The sequence below is a fragment of the Lepidochelys olivacea genome, assembly GCF_965140295.1.
Source record: "Lepidochelys olivacea isolate rLepOli2 genome assembly, chromosome: 3".
NCBI lineage: Eukaryota > Metazoa > Chordata > Testudines > Cheloniidae > Lepidochelys > Lepidochelys olivacea.
This window is the reverse complement of record NC_140413.1, coordinates 126,927,905-126,945,347: the sequence shown is the minus strand read 5'-3', so window position 1 is coordinate 126,945,347 and position 17,443 is coordinate 126,927,905. Positions and strand designations below refer to the sequence as shown.

At 43.2% G+C, this 17,443-nt stretch overlaps 1 protein-coding gene across 4 annotated transcripts in view; it reads left to right on the top strand.

Annotated features, from left to right (window-relative positions):
* Nucleotides 1-17,443, top strand: part of RPS6KA2 (ribosomal protein S6 kinase A2) — a 475,722-nt gene that overhangs the window by 395,206 nt on the left and 63,073 nt on the right. For all 4 annotated transcript variants that reach the window (XM_084622452.1, XM_084622451.1, XM_084622454.1 and 1 more), the window contains one exon: nucleotides 5,631-5,695. In XM_084622452.1, coding sequence (XP_084478578.1) covers nucleotides 5,631-5,695 — 65 coding nt within the window. The remainder of the gene's footprint in view (nucleotides 1-5,630; nucleotides 5,696-17,443) is intronic.

The window sequence follows — 17,443 nt, the reverse complement described above, 5'->3', positions numbered from 1 at the left end:
GTAGACTAGATGTGATAAATCGATCCCCGCTGTATCGATCGCTGACCGCCAATCCGGCGGGTAGTGAAGACATACCCTTAGTGCCTTCCAGTAGTGCATTAAGCAATGTACTAACATCTGGCACATGTAGCTGGTTGATGCACACTACAAGAAGGATGTGGATAAATTGGAGAGAGTCCAGCGAAGGGCAACAAAAATGATTAGGGGTCTGGAACACATGACTTATGAGGAAAGGCTGAGGGAACTGGGATTGTTTAGTCTGCAGAAGAGTAGAATGAGGGGGGATTTGATAGCTGCTTTCAACTACCTGAGAGGTGGTTCCAGAGAGGATGGCTCTAGACTGTTCTCAATGGTAGAAGAGGACAGGACAAGGAGTAATGGTCTCAAGTTGCAGTGAGGGAGGTTTAGGTTGGATATTAGGAAAAACTTTTTCACTAGGAGGGTGGTGAAACAGTGGAATGCGTTACCTAAGGAGGTGGTAGAATCTCCTTCCTTAGAAGTTTTTAAGGTCAGGCTTGACAAAGCCCTGGCTGGGATGATTTAATTGGGGATTGGTCCTGCTTTGAGCAGGAGGTTGGACTAGATGACCTCCTGAGGTCCCTTCCAACCCTGATATTCTATGATTCTATGATGCAGGGTCTATTTCACTTCACTAGAAAGGATAATTGTGACCAGATGCGTAACACAATTAATATTAACAACAAAGAGGAAGGAATACAAGCAAGAATAGGGACAGAACGGGTTAAAGAATATTTAGATATGTTAGCTATATTCAAGTTGGCAGGGCCTGATGATATTCACCCTAGAGTACTTAAGGAACTAGCTGAGGCAATATCAAAACAATTATTTTGTGAGTTCATGGAGAACGGGTGAGGTCCAACAGGACTGGAGAAGGGCAAACAGAGTACCTATCTTTAAAAAAGGGAACAAAGAGGACCTGGGAAATTATAGAGCAGTCAGCCTAACTTCAATACCTGGAAAGATACTGGAACAGATTAAACAATCAGTTTGTAAGCACATAGAGGATAATAGGGTAATAAGTAATAGCCAGCATGGATTTGTCAAGAACAAATGCCAAACCAACCTAATTTCCTTGACAAGGTTGTACAGGCCTAGTGAATAAGAGGGAAACTAAAAAGATGATATATCTTTATTTTTAGTAAGGCTTTTGACACAGTCCCACATGACAGTATCATAAGCAAACTAGGGAAATGAGGCTTACATAGAAGTACCATAAAGTGGGTGCACAACTGGTTGAAAAACCATGCACAACAAGTAGTCACTGATGGTTTGCTGTCACACTGGGACAACATATCTACTGGGGTCCCATGGGGTTCAGTCCTTGGTCCACTACTGTTTAGTATTTTCATTAATGACTTGGATAATGATGTGGAGAGTATGCCTATAGCATTTGCAGATGACAGCAAGCTGAGAGGCTTGGGAGCATTTTGGATGACAGGATTAAAATTCAAAATGACCTTGACAAATTAGAGAATTGGTCTGAAATCAGCACAATGAAATTCTGTAAAGACAAGTGCGAAGTACTATACTTAGGAAAATCAAATGAACAACTACAAAATGGAGAATAACTGACCAGGCTGCAGTAATGTTGAAAAGGAACTGGGGGTTATAGTGGATCACAAATGTAATGAGGCACAACAGTGTGATGCTGCTGTGAAAAAGGCTATTATTCTGGGGTGTATTAACGGGAGTGTTGTATGTCAGACACAGGAAGCAACTGTTGTACTCTACTCGGCACGGGTGAGGCCTCAGCTGGAGTACTGGGCCCAGTTTTGGGTGCCACACTTTAAGAAAGATGTGGACAAAATAGAGAAAGTCCAGAGCAGAGCAACAAAAATGATAAAATGTTTAGAAAACCTGACCTATGAAGAAAAGCTGCAAAAAATAGGCCTGTTTATGAGAAAAGAAGATTTGGGGAGGGATCTGATAAGTCTTCAGGTATGTTAAGGGCTGTTATAAAAGATGGTGATCAATTGTTCTCCATTTCCACTGAAGGTAGGAAAAGAAGTAATGGGCTCAATCTGCATCAAGGGAGATTTAGGTTAGATATTGGGAAAAGCTTTCTAACTATAAGGATAATTAAGTGTTGGAATAGTTTACCAAGGGAGGTTGTGGAATCCCCTTCTGTGACACAATTGAGCCAGGATTTATTCACAGTTTGCTGGTTGACTGAGGTTCACGCTTCCAGCAATGGTAAAATAGTTTCAAGTGATTCTCGAGTAAAGAGGCTGGGGACTGTTAAAGAAAGTATAGTTTTATTGTTTTCTGTTTGTTTTGGGTAAGGGACATAGAGCAAAGGAAGGTGTAAAGAAGAGTAAGCCGTAGAGAAGGCAGGAAGAGCAAAGAAACAGATGCTGAGCTCACCAAGAAGCAGTTAGAAGAGCTGTGTGCAGTGAGCTCTATCAGCGGCTGATCAGAAGAAATAGGAGCCGGGGGCCATGCCACACTCATATGCCATGAGGCAAGATGGGGCACTGCTCCAAACTGGGGAAGGGGTCCCTTTTTCTCCTACAGGGCATGCAAGAGATCAAGCAGATGGTTCCACAGAGGTGGCAGATGATCCAGCAGAGGTGGCAGCAGTGGCAAGAGTATTAGAGCTGTGGAGGCTGGAGTGGAAAAGGCTGCTAGTGGAGGAGAGACAGACAGAGTTGAAGGCTTAGTGTCAGAGTAAGGAGACAGTGCTGGAGCAACAGAAGCTTGCTGACCAGGACAAACGCAAGCAGCTGTAGCAGAAGAGGAGTGGCAAGTTATGCCCATGGAACCCAGGAGAAGGACATAATGGGGTGTGCCTGACAGAAGCTAGCAGACGTGGGTATGATGAATCCCATTACCCTGCCTGTAGCCTGAGTCATTATGAACACTAAAGGTTATTCCAGGATTCTGACTGTGGAAATGCAAAGAAGTGTGTGTTGTGTTGTTTTCTGTAATGAGGTATCAGGATTGAGGCCAAGAGCTCAGATACAAATGTACTATAGCCAGACACAGTGGTCAAGGCAGTAAACCCTCAATGGGGAACTGAGTCAGTGTTTGGTAAGTCTGGGGCAAAGCTGAAAGGAGCTAGGGTCCAGGATCTGCTAGGAGTGATGGGACCCTGGCACAACTAGGTCAATAGCTGTGGGCCTGCACTCTGCTGAGAGTGGTCAGCCTCTGGTAAAGCTGTGGGCCAGCACTCCGCTGGGAGCAGGGCCAACTCCGGATGGAAAGAGATCCAGTTTCACACCTTGGATTGACAGAACTCTCTACTGGCCTGGGTGACCCAGACGGGTGTGAAGCAAGTACTGGGGTAGCAGGGATATTAAGAAGGGCAAAAGGTGCCCCTTAGTTTATGGACTCAGGAGAACTTTGAATGGATGCCTGCAGGGGAGTCAGTAGCTAATCCGACTGGTGGTTCACTACTGTGTGTCAGCAACTCTTGTCATGGCTGACATACTCACTATATCTAACGCACTGTTGTCATGGTATATGCCCCAAAAGGTGCCATGTGAGATATCACTGGAAAACTTCACACTTCCAGCAATAGTAAAATAGTTTCAAGAGATTCTCGAATAAAGAGGCTGGGAAATGTTAAAGAAAGGCTATAGTTTTATTGTTTTCTGATTGTTTGTTTGTTTGTTTTGGGTAAGGGGCATAGAGCAAAGGAAGGTGTAAAGAGAAATAAGCAATAGGGAAGATCATTAATATTCTTACATATGTAGGTTTGGGTTGTGTACAAAGAGTGATGGACATGTGCTAGAAGTATGTTTGGGCTTATGCATTGCTTGCCAAACAGTCTGCTGTAGACAAAAGAATATGCGTTTGTCTGACCAGCCTGGTTGTCAGGTCGAGACAATGAAGGTGCATTTACATAAAATGTAAACAAAGCTATCAATTATCCAGAGAGTGGGGCCAGTAGCTTCTTGTGGGGGTCTGAACTCAAATGATAAGTATCAACTAATTGTATACAATATTACTGTGTTATAAAGTGTATTGAGTAACGTCTTTTGTGAAAGTCAGTGACATGCTGGTGATTAATATCGTTGTGAAACGTACATATTAACACTATATGAGGAATTATGGATATTCGATGATATTATGCTTTAAATTCTGTGACCAAACACAGGGAAAAACAGGTTTCCCCCAGACTAGAGGGAAGGCAGCATTTTGGAATCAAAACAATGAAAGCCTCATTTACACACAAATTAGCACAAGGATGGGATGTGCACAGGAAGGAAAGAACAACATGAGATCATCCTGCCTCTTAAAACAGAGTCAATGAACTCTGAGTGATATAAGGGGAAACAGAGAGCCATTTTGGCATCTGTCACCTAGAAAGACAAGGAAATCCGGCACTTTGTATGTTTGTGGACAGTCCTGACTGAGAGAAAGTCAGCCATGGCTGGAAAAAAGAAAAATCAGTAAGAAATCTACCTTGAACAAAAAGAGTAGCTGATAAGTTAGGTCTTATGCATTAGAAAGCATATTTTTACTTTTATTTGCTTGTAACCATTTTTGTTCTTTGCGCATGAATTCACTTAAAACCCATTTCTTTTTGTTAATAAACTTTTCTCTTTTAAACTAAATCAGCCGAGTGCTGTGTTTGAATTGAAGTGATTGTTAGCTCCAGTTAAAGTAATAAGCTGTGCTTTTGTCTCTTCAAAGGAACGACGGAACTTATTACTCCTCTGAGTGTTCCAGGTGAGGGCTGGACACTCCATGGCAGGGGAAAATTCAGGACTGGGAGTGTGTTGGGTTCACTCTGCAAGTAGTAACTAAGGCTGGTGGAGACCAGTGTCTGGCTGTTGTGTTGTAAGCAGGCTGCTAGGGTCAGAGTGCTGATCAGGGCTGCACAGCACAGACACTCAGGGTTTCTGGACTGTGAGCCACAGCAGCTGAGCATTGAAGGCACCCAGGGTTACAGGGAAGGCAGTGACACAACCTCTCATTCATCTGGGTTGAACCCCAAAGTATTACACCATCATTAGCAGTTTTTAAGAACAGGTTAGAGAAAACACCTGTCAGGGATGGTCTAGACCAGCAGTTTTCAAACTTTTTGAGCTGAAAGCCTCCCTTTGAGTTACAATTTTTGGTGGCACCTCCCCAATCCAGACAAAAATAGAGAGGAAAGGAGAGTCAAGGGGTGGAAGTGGCACTCCCCCCCTGAACCCTGCTGCGTAGGGTTGCCCCAAGCCACCTGCCATCACTGCCCCTGCCAAACATTCCTCTGTGCCCTTCTGGGGGACATGCCCCACAGTTTGAAAACCTCTGGTCTAGGCATACTTGGTCCTACCTCAGTGTGGGAGGATGGATTAGATGACCTCTTGAGATCTCTTCCAGCTCTACATTTCAATTATTCGATTTTCTTATCTAATATGAAGCATGAGAGACTGGCCATGCAGACCTGACACAAGCATACAATCAAAACTCACATGTTCAAGGGTTTTTCTTTCCTGGGTGTGATGTTTGCATTAACAAAATGTCCTTGTATATTTTTGTGATGGTTTAAACAATTTCTGACATTTCTAAATTTTTTCAGGGGCAAGGGAGGGATATGTTGTTGGTGGTTTTAAAGAATACAGCATGTTCCTCTGGCTTGACTTTATTTTGACTCTTTCTTCTTGTTGTCTTGGCAGGTGCTGGCCTCGATGGAGTTGAAGAAATTAAACGGCACCTGTTCTTTGTTACTATAGACTGGAATGTAAGTAGAGCAATATTGTTGCTAATTGTAGTCTGGAATTAGGTAGATTTAGCAAAGGCCAGCTGGAAATTGAGTCTATCATGTAAAAACAAAACAAAACAAAAAAAGCTTACTGGAGTGAGATCTACCATAAAGGGCCCATGAATTAAAGCCTTTTGATTCGTATCCACATTCCTGCTTTTACATGAAAGAAAATAAAGGTCCATTTAGCATCTGCAGCTTTTTCAAACTTTTTGTTTCTGTTTTATCTAATCAGCTGGCTCATTATGATGTAATTTGAATCACTTTCCAGAGGTTCAAAGAATAATTACCACATTACACTCTGAAGAACTTAATGTACTGATCCCAGGAGTTGGATTAGAATGTAATGGAGCAGCTCTAAATGAAGGCGTTCCTGTGACATTTCATACTAATTCAAAACAAAGCTTAAGGCTTTGGTTGGAAAAAGACACAGCAGGGGAAAGCTATCTGTTCCTTTGGATTCTTCCATTGTTGTGCTCTTACATTTTAATAAATATAACAGTTGAGATTAGAAGTGTTTGACATGATGCATGGAATTGTAACCAATCATTTGCCTTTTTGCAGTCCGTTTCATCCCATAATGAAATTAACAGCAGAGCTCAGCTAAGCATTTGATTCAGACCTCACAGAGATTCAAAATAAGCCTCGGCACAAGTTTCAACTTATGAACCAGCATTAGTGTTAATACAGATTTTGTCCAGATCTACAAAGTTTGAGTTAAAGCTGGATACACAAACTCTTTTTTGCTCTCTCTGAGTATCTGCCAGCATTCTGAGGCTTCTGCCTGGTAGAGCCTTTAAAACTCTCTAACCTAATTTTATCTGATGTAATTGGTTCCACAGAAATACCATAAATCACCCTAATATTAGAATTGTATTCAGTGGGGTATATCACATGGATCAAGTCACATGGCCACTACTCCCACTTCTGGTTTTAGTGAACCTGTGTGAACGCAGCTAAACCAATCAAACCCATCCCTTGTGTGTGGCTTCACAAAAGAGCTAATACCTGGGGGAAGCTGTGCTCATTTGAACCCAATTCATTTTCAAACTACAGCCACTGAGCGCCCACGAAAGATCGTTCTAATATTGAAAAAATTCACACAACTGCTTTGAAGTGAACTTTGAAGAGCTGGCTCGGCTCTTGCTAGTACCTCAGGAGCCAATAAAATGAAAGAAAAGTAGAGGTTTAGGTTTTCGTCTGCTGCCCAGCTGCCTTGCATCCCATTTTCTTAAGTATTAATTTCATGGATTCTCTTTTCCTTTCCACTACGTAAGATTTTATATAGCACTTTCCATTTCAAAGTATTTTTCGAACATTAAGGATTAGGTTGTATCTGGCCTTGCGAGAGAGAGAGTTCACAAAAGGCCATTCCTTACTGCATCCAGGTTTCTGCTTTTACACGGAAAAACAAAATCAGTATGATTTGAGCCAACATGAACCTTGAGATGAAACTGGGCCTTTGTTTTATTATAATGATACAGCCAGCTGTTAACAAGCCCTTCATGGATGAAAACAGAGAGGGGTTGGAGAACAGGAATGGATCTAGCCCAGATGTTTCATACTGGTGGCTATTTTGTTGCAGAAAAAGTCCCTGATATGTTCATTTTGTTCTTCAACCAAATATATGGTATGCTTTGCTTCAGCTTGCGGGCAGTCAGCAAACGTCAACAGTGATAAGCCAAGACTTCAATACTGATAGATTTTACTGCTAGAATATTTGAAGTCCTCAGTGGGGAAGGGACAAGGTGTCTCAGAAATTGCCTATCCCCTTTAACCCACTATGGCAGCTGTGATTGACAGGGACACTGCAGCTGACAGTCCAGAAATATTCAGGGATCATAGGGAAAGCATTTTCCATCAAAAGTCCTCAGGATAAAATTGTCAAAGACCAGAATGAATCTGAGTCTTCTGAGGCTTAGCACAAGGCTGATTTTTTGAAGCAAGCTTTTTCCCAGTACTGGAGTAGCATGGTGACCAGGCAAGCAACCACCACACTTAATCGCATTTGAAAAAGAGGCTCAAAATAGAAAGGAGAACTTTATAGATTCTTGTCTCAGATATGGTGCCCAGATACCACGGTGATGGGTGCTTTAGAAATGCAAATAGACAAATTACTAGTTTAGATCTTCATTTCACAACACTGTCAATTGAAGTCATTCACTTGGCTTTTGTTAGCAGTGGTTATTTCCTCAAGGACTGGAACAAGTTTCTTCACACATTGGGGTAGTTGTGGCATGGTATCCTGGTGTAAACCACCGCAATTCCATGTGAGGAAGCATCACATACTAACTTGTTGGGCAAGAATGGGTTAAAGTGTGTAAGCACACTGTCTGAGGTGACCTATTGTTTTGCTTCTAGAAAAGCTTTTTGACACTCACATGAGAAAACCCGCTTTTGACCAGACTGCAGTAAACAATTCAGCAGATGCAGCAGAGTTGCTATGTTTGGTACAAATCGGCTATAGTCGTTGATAAATCCCAGAAATGATCTAAACTGTGACACATCCTTTGGCGGGGGAGCTTCCAGGACTGTTCCTTCTCTTGAGATTTATGTAGGGCTTGTACATCAATAATATGCCCACAATAACCTATCATGTCCTTGAAAAATTAACATAGTATGCATTTAGCTCATACCCTATATTCTTCCAGATGTTTTAAGACCCCTTTCAGAGTTTCCAGATGTTCTTCATCACTTCTACCAGTCACAATAATGTCATCCAGAGAACACTGTGTACTCAGAATACCTTGCAAAACTTGGTCCATTGCCACATAGCAGGAGCTGAAGCAATACCAAACACTAGTCTATTGAACTGGTACAAACCCGTTTGTGTGTCGATTGTGAGGTTTGCCTTAGACTCTCCCTCAACTTCCATCCATAGGTAGGCCTGTGACAAACCCATTTTGCTGAATCATTGTCCCCCTGCCAGTGGTGCAAAAATATCTTCAATTCAAGGCAGGGGGCATTTTTCAACTGTCAGTCCAGGGTTCATGGTGACCTTAAAAGCTCTACACACCCTTACTGCACCACTCTTTTTTACAATTGGAACAATAGCAGTTTCTCACTCAATCCCAGCCAGTATTGAAAGTATGCCCTCTCTTTCCAGATGTTCCAGTTCAGCATCTAACTTTGAGTAGATACCATAAGGGACAGATCGAGCTCTGTGAAACTTGGGCTGTGCCTTCTCATCTTGGATTGTTTTAGCCTTCATGGGTTTTCGAGTTCCTGGGCCCTCCTTGACTACTTCCGAAACCTGACTTAGTATCCCTCCAGCTGTTGTTCAACTGTTTTAGTGGAGTCTGCTGAGAGTGACTGCAGCATCTGTATAGATACCTAATCCAGTGTAATTTCTAAATTATATATAAGTCTAATAAACACTACTTATTGTTATACTCCACATTCACTTGCATCACTCCAATTGGCACTGTTTTTTCTCCCCTATAAGTTTTTAGTAACATCAGTTTCTCCTTCAGTTTGGTATTTTTAAACGTTTTCTCATATTTGAACGTGAGATAATAGAAACTGCAGAGCCTGTGTCCAATTGCACGTTAAGCATTTTTCCCACCACCCTGGGTACCAACCAGATTATGGAGTGGTCATTTTTGCGCACACTATCTATGTGCAGGCTGGCTACTCCATTCTCACAATCTGTCACTACTGCCTCTGTCCACATAGTGTACATTGATATTCATTTTTCTGTACTGATCTGATCTCTTCCTTATTTTTCTTAGTGCAAGAAACTGCTTGGATATGACCCTTTTTATTACAGCTTCTGCAATATGGATCTTTAAATCAGCAATCAGAAGGAACGTGGAAACCTTTTCCACACCAATAACATGTCTGTCCACTGAGCGTACTGGATCTGTGTCTGGAGTAAGGCCCTCAGCGGCATCTGTTCAGTACTCCTCATAGCCTAACAAGCCACCCAGGTTGCCTGATGGACCACCTTGCCTGAGGAAGCCATCCAGGTGGTTCTTAAACATTACAGCAGCAGTAGCTTGCTGGCTGCTCAACTCACATGCCTACAGACTATCTGCCTTCCTGTGCTCATCTCTAAGTCCTGCTCCTGATCTGCTCCTCCACAGCTCCAGCCCAGACATGGTCCTTCACCCAGCTTCAACCCTGGGCTCTGGCATTCAGACTCTGACCACTAGCCTGACGCTTGCTCTGACCACTAGGCCTGGCTGCCTAGGACCCGGTCCACAGACACTCTTGCCGTGGGTTACAGATAGTTTAAACATTCGTATTTTTGTTTTAGTGCCAGTATGGAATTCTATTGCATCCCTTTTTCAATTTCCATTGCTACTCCCATTTCTACTGACAGGTTTCAGAGTAACAGCCGTGTTAGTCTGTATTCGCAAAAAGAAAAGGAGGACTTGTGGCACCTTAGAGACTAACCAATTTATTAGAGCATAAGCTCACGAAAGCTTATGCTCTAATAAATTGGTTAGTCTCTAAGGTGCCACAAGTCCTCCTTTTCTTTTTCCCATTTCTACTGTGCATTTAAAGGTATGAGCTTCTTCTGTGTGCTTTCATTCAGCAGTCCATATACAAGTCTGTCCCTTATTGCCTCGCCAAGCCCATTCTTAAAAGCACAGTATTCTGATAATCTTTTTAACGCTGTCGCAAAGAAGGAAATAGATTCACCTTCAAACCAATTCCGCTTATGAAACCTGAACCTTTCTGCTGTAAGCAGGGGCTTGGGTGACAATCTTGAACAATTTGCACTATCTTTTTAAAGGTTTTGCAGGCTGGCTTCTCTGGGACGATCAGACTACATAATAAACTGTAGGTTTTTCCTCCGATCACACTCAGTAATGCTGCTGCATGTTTTGCTTGGGGATTCTCATTTACTTCAAAATACTCCTCCAGCCTCTCTAGATATGTGAGCCAGTCCTCCACAGCATTGTCAAAGGCCTCCATTTTTCCAATACCGCTTGCCATTTCACCTCGCTGCTGTTACTTTAGCTGCTGTTAGCTCTTAGGGACTGCAAGCAAGGTCACAGATTATCTTGCTACTTGAATACATAGAAGGTTCTTGACATCCCACACTCGTTGCCCATTGTTGTGTATTGTGGATGCAGCACAAATCCCTGATTATAAACCCAGACACATCCATATAGGTGGAGCCAGGATGGCTGACTGACTCTGTACTGCAAAGAGGTAGAAGAAAAACATAGTAACCACTATATAACAGCAAATTCAACATAAGCAACTGCTTAAGAAACTGTAACTGCAAATTCATATGAAGAGATTCAACTCTCCATTCAATACATTCAAATACATCACAAGCACCTTGGCAACTGTGCTAGGCAGAGTGAGGTCAGCTGCTTTTCTGTTGCTGTCTAAGGAGAGCTGAAGCACCAGGATCCCATCCTCCTAGCATGAGCAGTATGGGACAGCTGAATGCATTAGGAAGGCCAAGAGGAAGAGTGTTCTCTGTATCTGTCTTCAGCCCAGGGGCGGAAAGAGGAGGGTAGGCTGGGCTGTGCACATTTTGATATTTGCCAAGCTCCGCATCCACACTGCAATTTGGTGAATTCGCCCATTCCTCGTTCTTAGGCTGAGTGCATTTGATGCCATATTTCAGTCTAGGCTGCATTTTCATGGCTGAGTTACATACCCTTCTGAAGACAGACCCTTCACCACAGTTGGGCAAGTGGGAACAAGTACAGTAATATGAAAACTGAGCTATGAAGGCTTGATTCTCCACTGAACCCAAGTTCTGCTGAGATGCAGTGGAGGGGGGGGGGGGCTCTTAGGGAGCTGGTCACAGCTCCTTGATTCTCAGCTGCTTTTCCCCAGTGTGAAGTGAAGCTGCAGAGAAGTGAAGCTTTAACATATCCCACTGATGTAGAGTCCTTCAGGGACCTTGTGCCAGTGGAGAATCAGGTGTAATGGCACCTAGATCTGCCATGCCTCCTCACCCGGACACCCACCCTCCCTCCACTTATGGCAAAAGGGAGGGCTCTGGTGCTGGAGGCAGCAGAGCAGCCTTCACCAGCTTTATGCCAAAAGAGATTCCCCCTATACAAGGGCAATTCTCTAGTGCAAATCTCCAGCCACTTCAGGTGCACTCTGCATTGTGTAAACAACACACAGTGAACTTGACAGACTGAAAAATCTGGTCCATAGTGTTTATCCCGAAGCCAAAATTGTAGCCCTGGCCAATCTTTGTAAAAGCCTCCATACTACTGTTCCTGTCACTGCAATAACAGGGTCCTAAATCTGCACTTTCCAGGGTGACACAGACAAAGGCGTTTCTTCTGCAAATTTCCATCTCAGTGCTACAAGACATTCATCAGGCTACTGCAGCACAAATTCGGTAGATTCTCCTTTAAATAAATTGACATTCCTTCAGAGTAAAGGTCTGGGCTGAGATTTTAAAGGAGCTTGAGGGGGTTAGGTGCCCAACTCTCACAGCAATTCATGTGCCTACAATCTCTACAACGTTTAGGGCCCATTTGTTCCCCAAGACAAATGGACACCACTCCCATTGACTTCAGCTGATTTAAAAGCAGCAGTGAGTCCGAGGGCAGAATTTGGGTCCCAAATTCTTTTTCTTATTATTTTCTCCTTCCAGATTGTGCTTATAGAAGCTTTGGCTTTTCACTGGGTCTATGAAATCCCTTTGTACAGCTCTCAGTCAGAAAAGATGGGCATGAATGGCTGTTTTTTCATCAGATGATCTAGAAAAAAAGTCTTGAGTTAGGACTCTATTCATCACGGGTGGGATTGATATATAAAGTAGGAGTGAATTTCTCTCCTTTCATCAGATCTGGCTGATAGGGTGGGAGTTCTTTTTCTTCCCTACTCCCTCTGTTTCCTTTACCAGAACATACATTCACCATAAAGGTCAAACTAAATTCATAATATAAATTAATTATAGACATTATCAACAGCAAAAACTGATCCAGGGATGTGAATTCTGGTGTCCTTTCTGTCATTTGCCATTAGTCTTGTTAAGGGCTGACATTTTAAAAGATATCTCAGCCTTTTGTCTGTTTATTGGATTTTTCTGTGACAGGTATATGTATCAAGGAAGTTTATTCCTGTCCTGTAAGTGCGTCACTGCAGAGAGCAGCATCTTTCTATTTCTGGAAGGTGTCTAAGGAATAACTCAATTCTTCATCAAAGACACTCGGCTCAGTGCAGGAAATTACTAAATAGTTCTTAATTAAATTAAATCATTTTCTTTTTCTTGATATCTGCCAGACGCATACATAGGGCATTTACATCTGTCTCTCTTTCATGTATCCATTTAAAAATGAATTGTGATAAATAAAGTGTTCATGAATAATGAGGGACAGATATGAGTCCCAAACACTTTATTGCCAGAGAAAGAAATGTCCAGTGACCACCCAAGTTTGCAACAGGGACTGAGGGCAAAGATATTAACAAAGCATAATAGCAACACATATTAAGTAGAACTGGTAGTAAAATCAGAATTTCCAGCCTGTGGGAAATCAAATGAAAATAACGGGACAAAAAATTGAACTATCAAAATTTTTGGCAGAATGGAAAGTTCAGAAAAATTTGAATTCAAAACATTTTGTTTCTACATTTCCATTAGAAACTAAAACTAAATGAGTTGACATCTCCAAATCAAAATGTTTCATTTCAACTTGGTTCAGCCTTAACCTGAGCTGCCACAGTGACTCATGGGAGCTGAATTTATGTGTCTCGTACCTCCATTTCCTGATGTGGGCCAGACTCCCTGGTCATACTACATCACCCATGATGCACAATGGTCACATGAGTTCCATGAGGCATGGTGTTGGTTCAACCAGAGGGGAGACTGTGGTGTGGCACAGAGGTGTAGTTTAGCCATGTAACCCACCCCAATAGTGAAGAATGGGGGTATGAGGCATGCAGACTACAAATCCCATGAGGTGCTGTGGCAGCTGACGCATACCCAAAGTAAAGTCATACTGACCAAAAACAACCTGAAATGAAATATTTAGTTTAGATTTTCCTGATGGAAAATTGGCACATTATTTTCAAAATAATTCCCGCTGAAAATTTTGATTTTGCAGAAACTGCATTTTCTATCAAAAAAATATTTTGACAGAAAATTCCTGACCAGGTCTAATATTGAGCTCTGTACAAAAAGCATCTCTGTATAGCAGATATGTTCGAATGCAATAGGCCATCAATTACAGAATGTATTTTTCACAAGTCAAACTAAGCAAAATCTTGACAGGCTTCCCAGCCTAGTGTCAAAAATATGAAATAGCTAATTGCAAAAAACGTCAGGGTTAATTCTCCAAACAAACTGGAGCTCTAGAAGCCAAGAGTCCTCGAACTGTCAGAAGTCTCTGTGTGCATTTTGGTGAATTAGATATTAATTAATCTGACTATAATAATTGTCAGAGCCTCAAAAGGTTTGGGGATTTGATAAACATATAGAAGCTTGGATGCTTATCCAAACCTGTATGCGTGAGTTAGGGGGACCAGACAGCAAGTGCGAAAAATCAGGACGGGGGTGGGAGGTAATAGGAGCCTATATAAGAAAAAGACCCCAAAATCGGGATTGTCCCTATAAAATCGGGACATCTGGTCACCCTAGCCTGAGTATATCACTCTTTCTTCTTTGAGTGCTGGTCCCTGTGTGTATTCCACTGTGAGCATGCATGAGTTCCATGCACCTGAGACCAGGGAATTCGTGAAAGTCTCTTATTCCATGCCAGCACCCCTGCCCTCCTCATGCTCCGCACCAAGAGCATAAGGGGCAGGGCAGACTAACCACCTCTCAAGTTCCTTCTTACTGCTTCATGGTCTGAGTTGGAATCCTCCAGTGTCCAGAGCTGATCGTTCTCTTTTCCTGTAAATATTCAAATTATGCTGTTATCAGGGATTTTTAATTGCTAGTTAGTGTTTTATAGCTCCCCAGTTACCCAGTGTTAGAATCCCCACCCTGGAAACTCTCCTAGTCACCTGGCGGGGGGGGGGGGGTACTTAGATTTTGCCCAGGATATTGGACTTCAAAAACTGTCTCCTGCCCCCACTCCTGTTCAGTCAGCAACAACCACCAGGGTTCCCTCTGCTGCCTCAGAGATGCTCACAGCTCTGCTAAGTGCAGTACCTGCCACTCTTTTCCCAGCCAAATGTGGCAAGCATGGGAATTTCAGCTTTGGAAGTACCTTATACATTGGCCAGAGTCAGCAAGAAGCATGCTCTCTAGTACTATGTCTGACTCCAAAGTGGAGACAGGAGAGGGAAGGACCCTTTGGTTGGGCCCCCTTCTGAGAGTAAGGGGCACTCTCATAGATGTAAAAGCAGATCCACTTCTAGACTCTCAAAGAGGAGAGATCCCTCCCCAACCTTTCCCAAGTCAGGTGAACCTTCATGCTCAGTTCATAACATCTGAGGCCCTCCTAAAACTTAATGGCATCTTCAAAAGACACATAGGAGCAAGATTTCTTCTGTATTGGCATCTGCATCAACTTGAACACTGGCTGTGGTAGCACCTAAAATGAAGCACTGGGACAAGAAGGACAAGGAACCACTGGTACTGTCAAAAACTGCATCGACAGAGACTCAATCATCGGTGGTACCATCATGGTCACATAAGGAACCACCATGTATACCTACTAAGGTGGCACAGAGTGACAAGACACAGCCTCCAAAGGTGCAGGTGACTTATACCACTCTGGACTATATCTTTGACCTCCCACATCTACAATTTCCCTAGTTATTGGGACTGATTCTCACCACAGAGATACAAATGCCTGTGGAGTCCGGGACTCTGGGAGAAGTCTATCCCCCGCCCAGTTCACTAGCCATGGTTTCCTATCCACATATCTGTTGGCACCACCACTTGACTCGGATCCAACCTTTGCATCTTTGGGAGAGTTGGATGTGCCAATGGAATCAGTTTCATTTACACTCAGGGAATTCATCCCAGACAGGGGATTGAGAATCTCCTGGAGCCAACCTCAGATGCACAGACCAGAACTACTTCCTCGGGACCAGTGATATCTAATGCCTGGCGGACCACCACTTTCAACCTCTTTACTGGCCTTATTAGGGCCCTTGGGACCCTGATACGTATTACACAGAATCTGTCTGTTCAGACAAGGAATCTTACTACCCCTCTGTCCTCCAAAGGGAGCAGTCTGAACCCCCTGAGCCCACAGAAGAAGGGGAAGATGAGCCAGATCCACCAATACTGCCACTTCCAACAGGGGTATCATCCTCATCACCTGAAGAGGAATTCACTCTGTCTCCCCTGGACAGTCATAGACAGTTTCAGGAGCTGTTACATAGAATGGTGGAAGAGCCCAGATCTCCTTAGAAGAGGTGAAAATCCTCAGCAGAAACTCCAGGATATCTTCCCACTCCTGGGCTCCAGTCAGGTTGCACTGCAGTAAATGAAGTCATACCAGAACTGGCAAAGGCTCTATAGCACATGCCAGCTACCTGTGCCCCTGCCCCCAAGAGGGCAAAGAAGCAGCCCTTTGTCCCAGCTAAGGGACATCCTGCCCCAAACTCCTTAGTGGTCCAGGCAGCCACTGAACGATCCGGACAATACCACTGGAGGGCCATGTCTGCAGATAAGGACACTTGCATTTCAATCTTATGGAGAGGAAGGTGCTTATGTACACCATACTGGCATTTCAAATCTCAAACTATCCGGCCTTTCACACCAAATGCAATTTCCTGAATTACTCCAAGTTTCTGGACTCTTGGGACAAGTTGCTTCAGGAGGATAAGGCTCAGTGTCAAGACCTTATTGACAAGGGCAAACTAGTGGCAGAACCTCTTCATAAGATGCAACTGATGTGGCTGGTACAGCATCAAGATCCATGGCAACTGCCACTGCGATGTGATGGGAATCATGGCTACACTCTTTGGGGTTCCCAGGGAGATCCCAAAACCTGTTATGGACTTACCCTTTGATGAGACTAATCTTTTTAATGAGAAGATGATTGAGTCTTTGCACTTGTTGAAAGACACTAGGTCAACCCTCCACTCCTTGGGTATGTATCCACCTGGCCCAAAGGGAAAATATCATAACCAACTCTACAAAAGGAATCCCTTACCACAGAGATTTTTGACATGATGCTAGAGAGCTGAGAACCAATATCAATGCCATCTCCACCCAATTTTGAGATCCATTTTGGGGTCTGCCTAGCAAAATTTTCCCACAACTGGGTGGCAATAACAATAGACAAGTGGGTACTGGATATCATCCATTCCGCTATACCATCAAGATTCTCTACCTACCTCCCCCAGAACCCCCTTCCATATCCCTTGTCAGGAACCACTCTCATGAGGGGATCCTCCTTCAGGATGTACAATCTGTTCTCTATTGGGGAGCAATACAGCAGGTACCCCCTCAACATTGGGGGAAAGGGTTCCATTCAAAATATTTCCTAGTCCCTAAGAAGAAAGGAGGCTAGAGACTCATTCTTGACTTGCTTTGACTCAACGTTTTTATTCACAAGCTGAAATCTGTATGGTTACATTGTCATCAACAGTACCATCCCTAGAAAAAGGCACATGGTTCACAGCTCTCCATATGAAAAACACATACTTTTATGTGGATATTCACCCTTCTCACAGACTCAAGTAATAAAAATATGGAGAATTCTAACCTGGCGCATACCATAACATTTATAGGAGCATCCTTGGATTCAATCAGGGTGAAGGCCTGTCTCCTCATGGACAGATTTTGTGAAATGGGCACTCTGAAAGACCTAGTTACACACAGCCCTCAAACAT